We start from the raw sequence: 14470 nt of genomic DNA, 5'->3' as shown, positions 1-14470 counted from the left end.
TGAGGTGTGGAAACCGAGATAGGACTCAAGAAGAGAGTTCAGAGTGGTAGTGATCATCTCTAAATCCGGAATGACTTCATCAATATTCAGCAATTGTTCCTTGAGATCCTGAAGCTTTGTGAGGAGAGAGTTCATGGAATCTCCCTCCTCCATATTTGTATGGAAAAGTTCTCGCTTCAGAAAGGAAACCCTAGCATCATTTCTTGCTGCAAACATACTCTCAAGTATTACCCAAGCTGCCATAGATGTCTTGCATGACCGAATATTAGGTATAATGAATCTCTTGACGGAAAGAGAAATTATTGAAAGAGCTTGTGCATCTCTAGAGTCCCATCTTTTCTGCTCTGCTATGGGAGCTCCTGGAGCGGCTGCTCCAATCACTTGTGTTGTATTTGTACCTCTTCCCCTGCCTCCAGCAGTGGGAGTGACAGGTATAGGCATTGTATCTGGTCTTTCTTCATCTCCATTGACATAATCCCAAAGATGTATGCCAACCAAGATATTGCGAACCATGAAACTCCACAAGGAGTAGTTGGTGCCATCCAACTTATCCTCCTTTGTGAGAACCCCGAACACCTCATTTGAGTTGTTCTGAGCCATTTGCACCAGATAATCTCGAAAAATACAGCAAATTGACCGAGTGAAATCCCTTCTTGGGATATAAAATGCACAAGTAAAATCTGCAAAGAAAAATATGCCCACAGTGACAAATACTATCATAGCCTATCAAAGGCTTAAAATGCACCACAATGCTCTGCTCAATGCCCAAAAATCTGCAAAAAGTGGCAAAAGTCTGCAATTTGACTTGTACTGAGTCCAGTTTGCAAACTTCCAAAATGCTCTTTTACCTGCAAAATTGCAACTCAAATGCAAAAGCCCCAATTTCTTGTGGGAAATTGCATACAAAAGAGGGCAAAAGGTTTGAAAGCCCCAAATGTTGCACAAATTGCACTCTGCCTGCAAAAGCCCCAAATTTCACTGCAAAATTGCAGTGTAATTGCAAAAGCCCCAATTTCTTGGACAACCTGAACAGAAGTGCAGATGCCAACCAAAAGTACACGAGCTGCAAAATGTAGAAAATCCGTACGTACAGTGTACGAAACTTTGGAGAGCTGTACGGAAGAAGTACAGTCACACGTACAAAACAGATACAGACTGTGTATTTGTACGGAACCAGTTCGTACGACTATACGGAATGTACAGTGGCATTGTACGACGCTGTACGTAAGGTGTACGGTAAGTGTACGGAAGCAATACGGCGATCCACACGTGCAAGTACGGATGTCGTACGATGAATGTACGAAAAATAGTACAACGGGTGTACGACGACTGTACAGCAAATGTACGAACTACGGGAGCTCCGTGAGCTTATACGACTGTACGGACCTGACGGCGTTGCAAGTACATACGACGTAGGGTGTACGGCACCTCGAGAACTGAAGCGTGGACTGTTGTACGGAATCAGTCCGTACATATTGTACGGACGAACTGTACGGACGGACTGTAGGAAGCTTGGAGCAAGAAGGTCTTGCGGGCAAGGAGCGGGGAGCTGGGAGCAGGAAGCTTGCGGGCTAGGAAGCAAAGAGCAAGATCTTGCTTTGATACCAAATGTTAAAAAAGAGAGTGTGAGAGCAAGAGAGCTGAACGTAGTGCTTGCAATAGATGCAGTGAGTAGTACAAGAAGTGGGATAGGTTTTGTCTAAGTGACAAAACCTTATCCTTCACTAACCGTAGTTAGTGAACTAACTATGGTTAGGGAAAAAAACCTCTAAAAGGAGGGAAAAGTGCCCCTAACCTACTTATTACATTACATTGGTCACTGCTAGAATATAATAATAATTCTAACAATGTCCTCCTTGATGATCTTGGCTGACTTCTCCCATTTCTTGCTGATGTAGCATGCAATCCCCACAAATCCTCTTCCTCCTATATATCTCTTGGTGTTCCATATTGATGTCTTTAAAATTCCCTGTAGGTCTGGGGCTTTGTTTTCTTCATGTTCCCATGTCTCTAGAGGTATAAATATATCAGCTAGAGATTTCCTCTTCCAGTGCAACAGCCTTGTCTAAGGCCCATCCTCTCATATTCCATACCTCCATCCTATGAGTCTCAAGTTCCTATTTTTGTTTCTCCCCTCCTTTCCCTTCTCTTTCTCTATGATGATAACTTTTCCATCTTTCAAATAAGCACTCTTCCCCTCTTTCTTTGCAATTCTGATTATTTCAAGCACCTTGATTTTCACACTTTATTAGCTTCATGTGAGGTCTTTGTTTCCCAGTATGAGACTACACGTCCTGGAATTTCACCACTATCTATCTTGGCTTTTCCCCTTTCTTCCCTACTCTGAAGGCCTCCTCTCCTGGAAATAACTCTGACAGGAAAGTACGGCGTCGCACTCAGCATCGCTACTTGGTAAAGTTTAAGAATTATTCAGCGCTGGATGCGAAGTGGTTGGAGGAAGGTGAACAAGCAGATTCACCTTAGCTAGTGCAGCTCTATTTGGATGCATTCCAGCTTATGCCGATTGCACTTGAGGGACATACAGGTTCAGCCAAGCATCCGTCTGGAGCAGTACCTAGTGCGCACGAGGGGGGTCATGCCTCCACCTCCTCACGACGGACAGCTCATAGGGTATCATAGGGTCGCTTGGTGATACTTCATGTTCACCAGAGGTGCTATTGGCTGATAGTATTTTTGCCATGAGACCCTTATGATGAGTGTACTAGTCACTCCAGTTGGTTATGCCTGGACTTATGGATGGATTCACGTGCTCTCCTAGACCATATGTTCATGGCCAGTTGTATATCATTGGATGGGTTATTCATGCCCTATCTCTTTCATTGTTATTTGCTATAATTTGGAGTAGAGTAAACAATTATGTTTGTTGTTTCTAGAGGGGGGTATGTCACGGGGACGTGAATTTTGTAAGCAGAGTTCTGCCACCTTGTAGAAGAAATGTACATTGTTTTCTAGAAGACCTTGGCAAGGACTTGTTCCATGTCCTCATCTTCACTTTTTCCCTATCCCCACAATCCTGATTTTTAGAGCCTTTTCTTCCTACTCTTTTTGCTCTCTAAACGAGGAGATTAGCTCATTCTTTTAACTTTTAACTATATTATGAAGTGACAGACAGACAAAAAATGAGGATGATCATTCATGTCTAGACACTAGAAGTGGTCCCATGGGGACAATAAAATCAATAGAATGCAAGTTTGAGTCCTCAAAAATGTGTATTAGACTTTAGTGTTTCAAATTATATATTGTTATATTCTATTAATTATGTGTGTTTCTAGGTGAGACATCTCTAAGATTTTCAAAATGTTTCTATTTGAAACCCCAAACCCGTTTCTAGAAACATTTCTGGTGACTATGGGTTGAGGGGTGACATTGAGGGCAAGATTGTTCATAGGCTTGTGGATAGTGGAAGCGCGCACAGTTCATCAGCCCCCAGAGTCTATAGGAGATGGGGCTTGTTGCCACAGAGATCGACCATGGGCTGATAGTTGAGGTTGCTAATGGACAGCATAGGCTATGTTGCTCGGATGCAAGGATCCATTCTTATTGGCTGCCTTCTACTAATGCCCCATCTTGTTATAGAAGAAGCACTTAACCTTCTCTTTGAATCGGAAGATCCTTTCTGATGACCATCGTTATTTAAAGATCCTTCCTTTCCCTTTCCCTTTCCCTTGCCCTTGCCCTTTGCTTGAGTATAAAACGCCGGTCTTGTACCAATGCTTGAAAATGAGCCATGCATCATTAACGCTACGAGCCATTTGAATCAATTATATATATACCTTCATAAGACAAGAATATATCTAATCTTCATATATACCTTCATAAGACTCTAATCTTACAAATTAAAATTTTTACTAAACAAGCAAAATAACAAAGGAAAGAAAGGAGTTTGTAAGCGACTTTAAATAAAATTATGAGTACATGAGAAAAATACAATAAAATAACTTAGTAAGCAAGGCTACCCTTATGTTCTCATCAGTACCCAAGCATAAGCTGCAATCTAGGTTTTGAAAGATCTCAGAATCAATGACATCACATTATCCGCATTTGCATCCTACTCCTCCCATAAACACAGTTGGAGCCACTATTGTTAATTTTTAGTTTGAATGCAACATGGCCTAGGATGGATTGGCTAACAAAAGTCTTTAGATAGATAAAGCTGTCACTATTGTTACGTTCCGTTTTGAATGCGACATGATCTCGGATGGATTGGCTAACAGAAATCTTTAGATAGACCATAAGACCTTTGATGTAACCTAGTGTGTAAATTGTTGTACGTATTGGTTTGGTTTTATATATGAAATCATGGTCTAGATTCTATTTGGTTTGCAGGTTACACGGTCAAACTAATGGCCAAAGACGGGGTTTTGTCAAAGTACTTGATGAGGGGTGAAAGGGGACTAAGGTCTCCTAAGATTTCCTTATGCATGGATTGTAGGTTGTAGGCTGTTAATTGCCTAGGGGTGATTAATACAAGTAGCATTTAATTGTAACCCCTTTAGAGAAGCATAAGAATAACCTATGGGGAGAAGTATAAGGAATGGACACTTGGCAAGATGCTAAGTGTGGAAAGAAGCTTCTAGGGACAAAGGGGTTGTTAACGTAGGGAATCATGTAGATATACATTGGTGGTATATGTAGATGTGGATTTTATTGTTTATGTCCTATTCAATAGGCTGGGTGTCACCCTTGCAAACCTGTACTGCTCTAGTTCTTGATGGAGGAGTTGCGAGTCGATTGATGTGTCTAGCGGATGTTGATGATTAACCGCCAGTGCAAGTCTCTATCGTATGAAAGGCTTTTGTTGTTGAAAAATATAGCGCTTAACCCCATCGGTTGGGCTTTGCAAAGGTACCGACGGACCGCATAAAGCCTTGATCTTCCATAGTGAATACTTAGGTCCACAAAGTTAGCAATGGGAAGATATCTTGTTGCTTCCATCTCAAATCTTTTCTTGCTGAAAATATAAGAGCTGAAAACTGAGACCTTGCTGTCCAAAAATACAGCAAACTGGAAATATATTTCTCGATGGCTTGCTGCACTGCTCACTATAGGTCCCTTGTCCAGACGGCAAGAAATAGTCTTCCACACTTGGCTAATGTGGATCAACCCCTCAAGCACCAATCAGCCTTGGTGTATGCAGATTATCCAATTATCTTGACCAGCCATGTATATGTTTCTCCCAGATGTCTTCTTGAACTTCTTCTCTAAGAAATTACTTGGCTGTGATACCATGTGAGGGTTTTCATCATGCACTTGTGCACATCAAAGGTAATCTAGTTTAGAGAGAGAGAAAGAAAGGAAAAAAAAGAAAGTTTATTAAAGTCTACTAAAGACCAATGGGTCTATGAGACAGAATTTTCACAATTGCTGAGAGGATTGGTTTTGTCACATTTGAACCTGTTTTGACAGCTTGCTCTAATAGATCTTTAGTTGAACAGTTGAACTGATGCTTTCCTTCCCTTTATCCCCGTTTTCACCAAGGGGCTGATCTCTCTGTGTTTCTTTGTTGCTTGCAGGTACAAAGGCTGGGAGCAGCCCGTGACAGACCCCAAAGGCCAAAACGCTAAGCGGGGGCTGGAAATAGGGCCCCCCCCCGCCCCCCCGATTTGTGTGCAGACTTAGTAGCAGGCCATGCCTGCAATGGCAACCAAAGAAGGGCATCACGAGCAGTGTGGAGGGCCCGTGTACCTTGGTGGGAGTCCCGTGACGTGTGCGCCTGTGCGTATAAGGGTTGGAGCATACGGGAGGGCTTGTGTGCCCTAGCGTGAATCCTAACGACGTGAGCCCGTGGCCTGGCGTGCGGGGAGGGGTTGAGGGGTGGAGAGGGAGACCTAGAAAGAAAGTTTAGAAAGACCAAAGGGTCTATGAGACAAAAAACCAAATGCAATGAGGAAAAACCTGAATGGGTGGAGCCACTGAGCGGGAATGGGCACACGCACCCAAGATAGAAAGAGGAGGTAGATCCGTATAGACACTGCCCAATGCAGGCTGTAATAGAAGCTCCACTGCAATACAATATCAAGAAGCAACACTCTCCATTCCTCTCATCTTAGTAGCCTCCAAGCACAATCCTAAGACGGAAGGTGTAATAGATAATGTGCAGCCAATAAATGCATGAGGGTGACTTTTTGTTTATCATCCAATGTTGAGTGCGTAATTCTACTCTAGATAAGTATGCATGCATGTATCGCAGGGGCTGGTAGCAAAACCATAAAATATCATCAAGCTCTCAAGAATCATAGGAATGAGTGTGGGTGTGGGTCGGGAACCCGGTGTGTGTGTGTGAGGGTGCGTGAGAGGAGCCAGCCCTTGCAGATCAGCCCGAAAGCATCCCGTAACCAACCCGTGAGCATCAGCACCCTGTTGCGCTGCATCAACGCCCTGAACCTGATCGTTTCGAGCAGACATAAGCTGCCGTACAGTACGTCAAACCTCCGTACAGCTTCCATACAGCTGTATGGCCTTTTCCGCCTGCTGCAGCCTGCTGTTCCTGCATCAGCTCTGGTTCTCGGTCTGTTTTCTGCACAGGGTTTTGCATCCGGACTACAATCACACCCTGATCTTTAAGGCTTTCGCTCCTATCTCTTCCCTCTTCAGTCTCTGGGTCTGTTGCACCTTTCCCATCGCCAAAATCTGCTATTTCCCTCTGAAATATATTTCATTTGGGGTTTTTCTGCTGGTGTTTTTCTATTTTCCCTCTACAGAACTGATTTCTATCCTATCTTGGCCTCTACATCCTTTTTTCCCTTCTTTCTCCTTACAAATATACTCTTTTGCTCTTCTCTGTGGGCTTCCTGTGGGCTTTTCTTGGGACTGGTTTTTTTCCTCCACTACCACTTTACAGGTACCTCCTTTCTGAGCTCCACCTTTTACAAAGCTATGGCTGAATATTCCTATGAAAAGACATTTCAAAAGGAACGTTTGGTTCACTGCAAGAAGCAAAAGCAGGCTGAGGGTCAGCATGACCCGGTACATGATACGCTTGAGGCCCAACTGGTCTATGATGTCATGCATGAAGGATTTGCAGACACCAGGAAAGAGTGCAAAGACTCGGTTCCATCAGTTGGCCTCATGGTGGAAGTAGATGAAATTGTGGATCCTGTCAAAGAATATGCCAAAAATGCAGTAATTTTATTTTTTCCTGGCCGGATGCCACCTACTGCAGAGATAGGCAACTGGTTGACTCGCACACTGGCTGGCTCGTTTGTTCGCAAAGTGCACTATGCAGCCAGGGGTTTTTTTTAGGTTATTATGGTGGATGAGCTACACAGACAAATGCTTTTGGAACATTTGCCTCTTTGTTTTTTGGGCAACAAATGGTGCATGTATTGCCATGGTCTCCCACAAGGGATTATCAAGCTTTAATCCGACATAGATCCCCGGTCTGGGTTGAAGTTGTAGATTTCCCACAATGCATGGCCTCACTCTTGCCTAAAATTGCAGCTTCTTTAGGCAAAGTGGTCTGCCTACCACCGCCTAATGGCAATTCAAATCGATTTTGCATTCTCTGGGATACTGATAACCCCGCACCGGACTCTTATTCAGTCACGGTGAATAATGTGGACATGGGAAGTGTCTTTTACAAACTGAAATGGGGATTATTTGCAGAGGCTTGTTTTGACTGCAAAAAATTTGGACACATGGCTTCACAGTGTCCAATGAATCAGCATAAAATGCCTCCTGCTGTTTTACCGGTTCAAATGCCTACCAAGGATGCTCCTACTTCTATTGCAAATAAAAACAAAGGCAGTAGACAGCTTTCTGGAATTCAGGATAAAGGCAAAGCTCCAGTGGTTTCAAATGGGAATGTTTATTCACATTCACCTCCTGCTATTCAACCCTCAACAAAAGGACAGAAACCTCCAATTGATGGATGGCAAAGTCCAAGAAAAGTTATTTCTGCTAGAAGACTTCCACCCCCTCGTACTTGGAATGGTGCGTCTTCCAGTGGAAACACCCCAAAGGTCAATACAGGAATTGGGATCACATGGGCTGCAGTGACAGCCAGCAGAACACTCTTCCCTGAGGAAGAGGTTGCTGCTCTGCTATCTACACCTCAAGTAGATAATTCTTCTCAGGGGAGAAACATTAACCCTGAGATAGAAATGCAGGGTTGACATCATGAAATTTACTGTTGTACATAGTTGTTATATTACTATAAATATCTGTAAATATGACTGCTCATATCAAATGTTTTACACTCAATGTCCAGGGGATGTGTGACAGTAGGAAATGGAAAATAGTGTGGCTGTACATCAATAGATTTCAGCCTGACATAGTGGCATTACAAGAACATAACCAACATGTCTATGCAGGAAAGATAGGACACTACTGTGGCTATGACATTTTCTATGCTGGAGAGCACTCTTTCTCAGGGGTGGTCATTTTGATCAAACATGAGCTCCAACCAGTTAATGCTTTAAATGACCACAAAGGCAGATGGCTTGTTCTTCAATGCGATATTCGAGGAGAGGTGTTTGAATTTGCCTCTGTTTATGCACCCCAATCCTCTAGAGAAAGAACTGAAATTTGGGATGCCATGCAACAATATCCATGGAGATATCATGCCTTTATATGTGGGGATTTTAATAATGCTCCTCAACAGGGAGACAATACCTCCAGACATACTCACATGTTAACCCCCGAAAGGCATGCATGGTCACAATTACTTATGCATCTGGATTTGGTGGACCTTTGGAAGAAGTTGCAACCTTTGTTACCTAGATACACATTCCAACATAATGCTCTTTCTTCTTATCAGGCCCGTCTAGATCGATGGTATAGTGTAGCTCCGCAACAAAATGGGGATTTTACATGCAAAATGTGGATTGACTATGCCTTTGTGCATTCAGATCATGCACCTCTATGGTTGCGGTTATCCTTTCATGATATGCCAGATGATAGATTGCCACAAAGGCGCCATTTGATCGTGAACAATAGCTACTTGCAACATGCTGTGTTCAAGGCCATGGTTACTGAAGCATCTCACTCTCTGTCTTCTCGCAGCCATGTTCATATTGATGATGCCTGGGATTCTTTTGTTTCCAAAATGCAAATTGTGATAAGAAGTTATGGCAAGTCTTACATGAAGACTCTGAGGGAAACTATTGCTCAGGCCAAACTTACTTGTCAGGACCTCACTGAACTCAGCCATCTTTGTTCGTTGTCCCTGCATGAGCAAACAGCATGAGCAAACAACACTGTGCCAGGCCAGACATTGTCTCCAACTCAATGATCATAGAAAACTGGTCAAATGGGAGACTAGAGCCAGACAAAGAGCCTTTACAGATAAAGGCTGCTCTTCCAAAGAATTTTTCAAAAGCTTGCATCAGAGAAGATTAAAAACAGAAATTTGCAAGGTGCTTATGCCTGATGGATCATGGACCACCTCGAGGTCACAGCTTGCTTCTGTTTGTGTGCAACATTTTTCTCATCAATTTGGTTCTGTAGTTCCTCCCTCACAGCAAGCTTTGGTTGCACGAAATTTGCTGTTACAACATGTTTCTCCTATTATTTCCACTACTCAAGCTTTGGAATTGGAGGAACCTTTTACTGAGAGGGAACTGTCAGATGCAATCAAATCTTGCGGAAGATGGAAATCTCCAAGATGGGATGGTCTTACGGTTGAGTTTTTTCTAGAATATTGGCCTCTTTTGAAGCATACATTGCTGCATATGGTGAATTCTGCATGGCAAAATCAGAAAATGCCAGACGCATGGAAGAGAGGCATTGTTAAACTCCTTCCAAAAAAACAAATCTGTGAATCTTTGGCAGAGTGGAGACCTATCACCCTTATGCCAGTCATTTACAAAGTCACTACAAAAATGATTGTCGATCGGCTAAAGGGGTTTCGACATGATGGGTTGCATTCTGCCCAATATGGCTTTGTCCCGCGTAGGCATATCACAGATAACATTGCTAATGCCTATGTTGGAATTGAATATGCCAAATACACGCAGCAAGATGTTTTATTATTGCAAGTTGATATTGCCAAAGCCTTTGACACGGTTAAATGGGATTTTATTTCATCGACTATGCACGCATTGGGATTTGGCACAAAAATGCAGCAAGTTATCACTTGGCTATATCAAGATAGTAAAGCTGCCTGCATACTTTCAGGGGATATTTCTACATCCTGGACTCTTGGCTGTTCTGTTAGGCAAGGATGTCCCCTAAGTGCCTTACTTTTTGCAATAGCCACTCATCCGATGCTTCAATATCCGGACCACCTTTTGGACACTGACCAGTTGCATGGTTTGGAGATTACTCGCAGTCGCAACATGATCGCTCAAGCATATGCTGATGATTCATTCTTTACTCCAAAAAATACTCGCAGTGATCTGTCCATGATTATGCAGGCTCTTTCTACATATGGATTGGCTGCTGGTCTTCGGGTCAATTTTCAGAAATCAAAATTGTTGCCATTGCATGAACAGGAATGGCACAGTCTTCTGTGGCCTGGGGAAATTGTCCCCGCCTCTCAATTTATTCGACATCTCGGCTAACCTCTAGGTTGGGAACTCACCCCTTCCCAACAAACTGATTGGGTGTTGACAAAGTTGAGGGCAAAACTTGAATATTGGAAGCTTGCAACTTGGCCACTACATGTTCGTTTGCGAATTGCACAGTCCATTTTGATAGCATACATACAGTTTTATCTGCCTCTCATTATGTTCACTAAGGCAGAGCTGAACTCCTTTATGTCAGCTATCATGGAAATTTTCTGGTGTGCTAAAAATGGCAAGAAAAGTCTCAGATTACTCTCTATGCATCGTCTCTGTTCTCCAAAGATGCACGGGGGTCTGAACATTCTCAATATTCACATGCATTTACTTGCTCACAGAGGAAAAATGATGTTGCAGTTTATGCAAGGAGATCAGCCGTGGGCTTTAATGATCCGCTCTCTCTTATTACATATTCATACTTCTGCATTTGGGCATTGGCAGCCCACTCCGTGAGATTTCATATTTGGCTCTATCCAAGGCAAGATCAGAGGCTGCCCTTTTGTTTCTCGCCTCCTTCTTGATTGGAAACATATCTTATCCCACTTGGAATGGCATGGCCGAGACTCTTTGTTGGGAAACTCCTTGAGGGCTGAGAATATTTATTGGTCTAAAGTGTTCCACCCTTCTTTGGCCATTCAAGAACCAAGACGTTCTTACTTTCTCTCCTTCAAAGGCATCACTTATGTGGCAGATGTACTTCAGGATGATGGCACACTTTTATCCTTTTCCATGGCTGCCAGCAAATACGGTTTGGGAGCTCATTATCGTCCTCTCTGGCATCGGATTTCAGCAATGCTTCAACCGTTTTTGCCAGTACCTCGCATGGAACTTCAGAACAGGCTTGAGGATTGGATTTTACGCTCTTCTTACTCTTCAGCCCGTCCCTTGAAGTTCTCACATATTACAATGCCATCACTGTATAAAGTGCTATTACTTCCGCCTTGGATTTCTAACAGAGCAAATACTGTTTGGCATATGGATCGCCCACTAAAGTGGTGGAGCAAAAGGCTGCGTCTCCTTTGGCATTACAACGTCCCTCTTCGACAACAACTTTTTCTTTGGCGAGTCCTGCTTGGCATTTTTCCATCTGGCCAGCTACTTGCACACAGACATATTGCTCCGGCTGTTTGTCACAGATGCTTACACCCCACTGAATCTGTGCTACACATTTTTTGGTTCTGTCCACATACTTGCACCTTCATCGCTCTCATCCGACAGAGGCTTCGAGCGAGATTTCCTACTGCTACTTTTGGCAGGCTTTTCTGGTTGTTTGGTTTTCATCCACTGAGACAGGGTTTTGATTTGTTTTTTATATGGGTACACTACTGGGCACTATGGACTTTATGGATGGACAGAAATCATAGAGTCTTTGGTGATCCCCTTTTTTCATCCTTTATCTTTTTCAAACGATCTCTACAGCAATCATTTTATGATTGTGTTCAGACTCGTTTGATTGATCAGGATATGTATACAGCTTATACTGAGATCTTTAGTTGAGTAATAGTTACTTCAGTTTCGAAGTAACTATAAATGTAATTATTTTACAGCAATAAAAGAATTCTTCACAAAAAAAAAAAAGTGGGTCGGGAACCCGGCATTGTGCTTGGGAATACAGAGTTGAAACAATGTCTAACATCCACCTATTTCCTCACTCTCATTCTAGGCTCACTGTTTGTCTAAATGCTTGAAATTATGATGAGTTTCTTTATTTGAACAAGCCACCTTGTATCTGCCACCCCTAGTCATACAGAACACATCACCTTTTGCTGGATGACATGTCAGCATAACAACATGATGAGTCACTTAAGTTTGAATCTCGCAGCACATATCCATATCACTGACTTGCTTCATCTGTAAAAATACAATCCTAATCTTTTAGAGGCATACTGAGATTTTCTTGGTGTTCTGATCGTAACGTTTAGTTTAAGCAAATTCCTTGTATAAGCGAGACATAGTGGTGCACATATGCATGTGTGTACTCGTGTCATTGCATTATAAAGAATTATTACTTCATTCGTATTGCAAATATACCAAGTCTATTACCATGCCTATCAAGATGGACAAAATTATTTGATAAAAGGAATGAAGTTCTATGCCCACATAAGTACCTTATCATACAATTTAGACTCTGACCACCGCATTCCATTCCGACCAGTCACTGACACACAATGTCTCAGATTTTCAGGAACATAGTCCATTATAACCTAAAAGACATCAAAACACATGCATTAACAACCTTTGAGGTAGCACCCAATAAGCAAGTAGCCGCAGCCTATCATGATGATGAAATCAACAGAATACTGTAAAAGAGCAACCCAAACTTTCTGAGTTCTCTCTTTTCTCAATTCACACATTACTCCATAGGAAAAAGCTGAACATCTTAAACCATCCAGTAGCTTGGACCATGGCATGGATAATTTCCACACAAAAATTAGGAGCATGGTCTGTGACATGGCAAAGAGCATGTACTGGCAATCTTTTGAGAAAGAAACCAAAAGTATATTAGCTGCAACGAAACATGATCATGGAATCAGCAAAACTCTGCAAAATGGCTACCCAAACATTCTGCATCCTCTAGAAAAGTAAAGCTGAGCTATGAAATAAAGATAAATACTCCCAAGTAAGCGTAAATAAAACTAGTCGAATCTTGGCTCAGTTGTACTGGAAGATGCAACACTAGCTACTTCGATTCCTATTCCTCAAAATGTGTGCATAAAACTGGTGACTTGAAATTCTTGCTGAACTCGAAGAAGGATTTAAACCTAGTTGTCACTAGTAACACTGATGCCTGTTCCAGTTCAGCCTCGGTCCTGCCCCTTTCCGCCTGCAGCTAAGCTCCTCTTCAGTCGGCTGTTGGATGTTTCTTGCTTAGCCATGAAACAACCCCTGAAGCAAGAATGAAACCAATCTGCCGAACGCGAAGTCACAAGTGTGTTAGAATTATTGTTATAATTTACCAGTGACCAATGTAATGTAATAAGTAGGTTAGGGGCACTTTTCCCTCACTTAGAGGTTTTTCCCCCTAACCACAGTTAGTTCACTAACTACGGTTAGTGAAAGGTTTTGTCACTTAGACAAAACCTATCATTCTCTTCAGTTTTATTACACTCATCTATTGCAACTATCGTTTTCAGCTCTCTCTCTCCTGCTCCTGCTCTCACACTTTGCTCTCTCCCTTTCACTCACATTTGGTATCAGAGCGGGTTGACCCTGCTCCCAGCTCCTTGCCCAAGCTCCTCCTGCAAGTCAACCTGCCCAAGCTTCTGCTGCTGCATCGTCCCCGTACAGCCCCAGCCCGTACAGCTTTCGTACAGCCATCGTTGGCTGTTCTGTACATTCCATACACAGGCGCCGTACAGCATGTAGCCTATCCGTACAGTTTGCCGTCAGCCGTATAGCTCGTCGCCAAACCGTACGGCCCCCATACCGTCAACCGTACAACTCGTCGCCAACTCGTCCATCAGCCCCGTATAGATTGTACACTCCGTCAGTCCGTACAGCTGCCGTACGATTGTCCGTACCTGCACGCGTCGACCTCGTCATCCGTACAAACTGCCAGTCAAATCCGTACATCGCCGTACATTGCCGTCAGATCCGTACAATCTAACTGTACATTCTGTACAGTTCCATACTTTTGTACGGACTGTGTCATCAGCTGTACAGCCTGACTGTACATTTCGTACAGTTCCGTACTTTTGTACGGACTGTGTCATTCGTGTTGGAGAGAAGTGCACACTAAGTGTACTATTTCCTAGTCTACATTTGTCTAAATCTAAGTCTAGTCTTTATGTCTTGAGTGTGTGCCATGTGGCACTTCTACAATTATCCCATAAGCACTCTTGCTTTATGTCTTGTACTTTGGCCCATATATTCATGGGTCACATCATTGTAATCTATCAGTCTAGCTTGTGTCTTGTCTACATTCTTCTCAAGGTATTTCTTGTTTT

General features: G+C 42.8%; 1 protein-coding gene across 2 annotated transcripts in view; it reads right to left on the bottom strand.

Moving 5' to 3' along the window:
* LOC147889144 (uncharacterized) overlaps positions 1 to 14470 on the bottom strand; it is a 60578-nt gene that overhangs the window by 20832 nt on the left and 25276 nt on the right. The window contains exon 2 of one of the 2 annotated variants that reach the window (XM_087391725.1): positions 12632 to 12727. In XM_087391725.1, the coding sequence (XP_087247851.1) occupies positions 12632 to 12727 (96 nt within the window). The remainder of the gene's footprint in view (positions 1 to 12631; positions 12728 to 14470) is intronic. The other variant, XM_087391726.1, reaches the window with a different exon arrangement.

Source organism: Dipteris shenzhenensis, chromosome 20, assembly GCF_047967505.1.
Source record: "Dipteris shenzhenensis isolate YYH24624 ecotype China chromosome 20, Dip_SZ_1.0, whole genome shotgun sequence".
Lineage (NCBI taxonomy): Eukaryota > Viridiplantae > Streptophyta > Polypodiopsida > Gleicheniales > Dipteridaceae > Dipteris > Dipteris shenzhenensis.
This window is presented reverse-complemented; position numbering and strand designations above follow the sequence as displayed.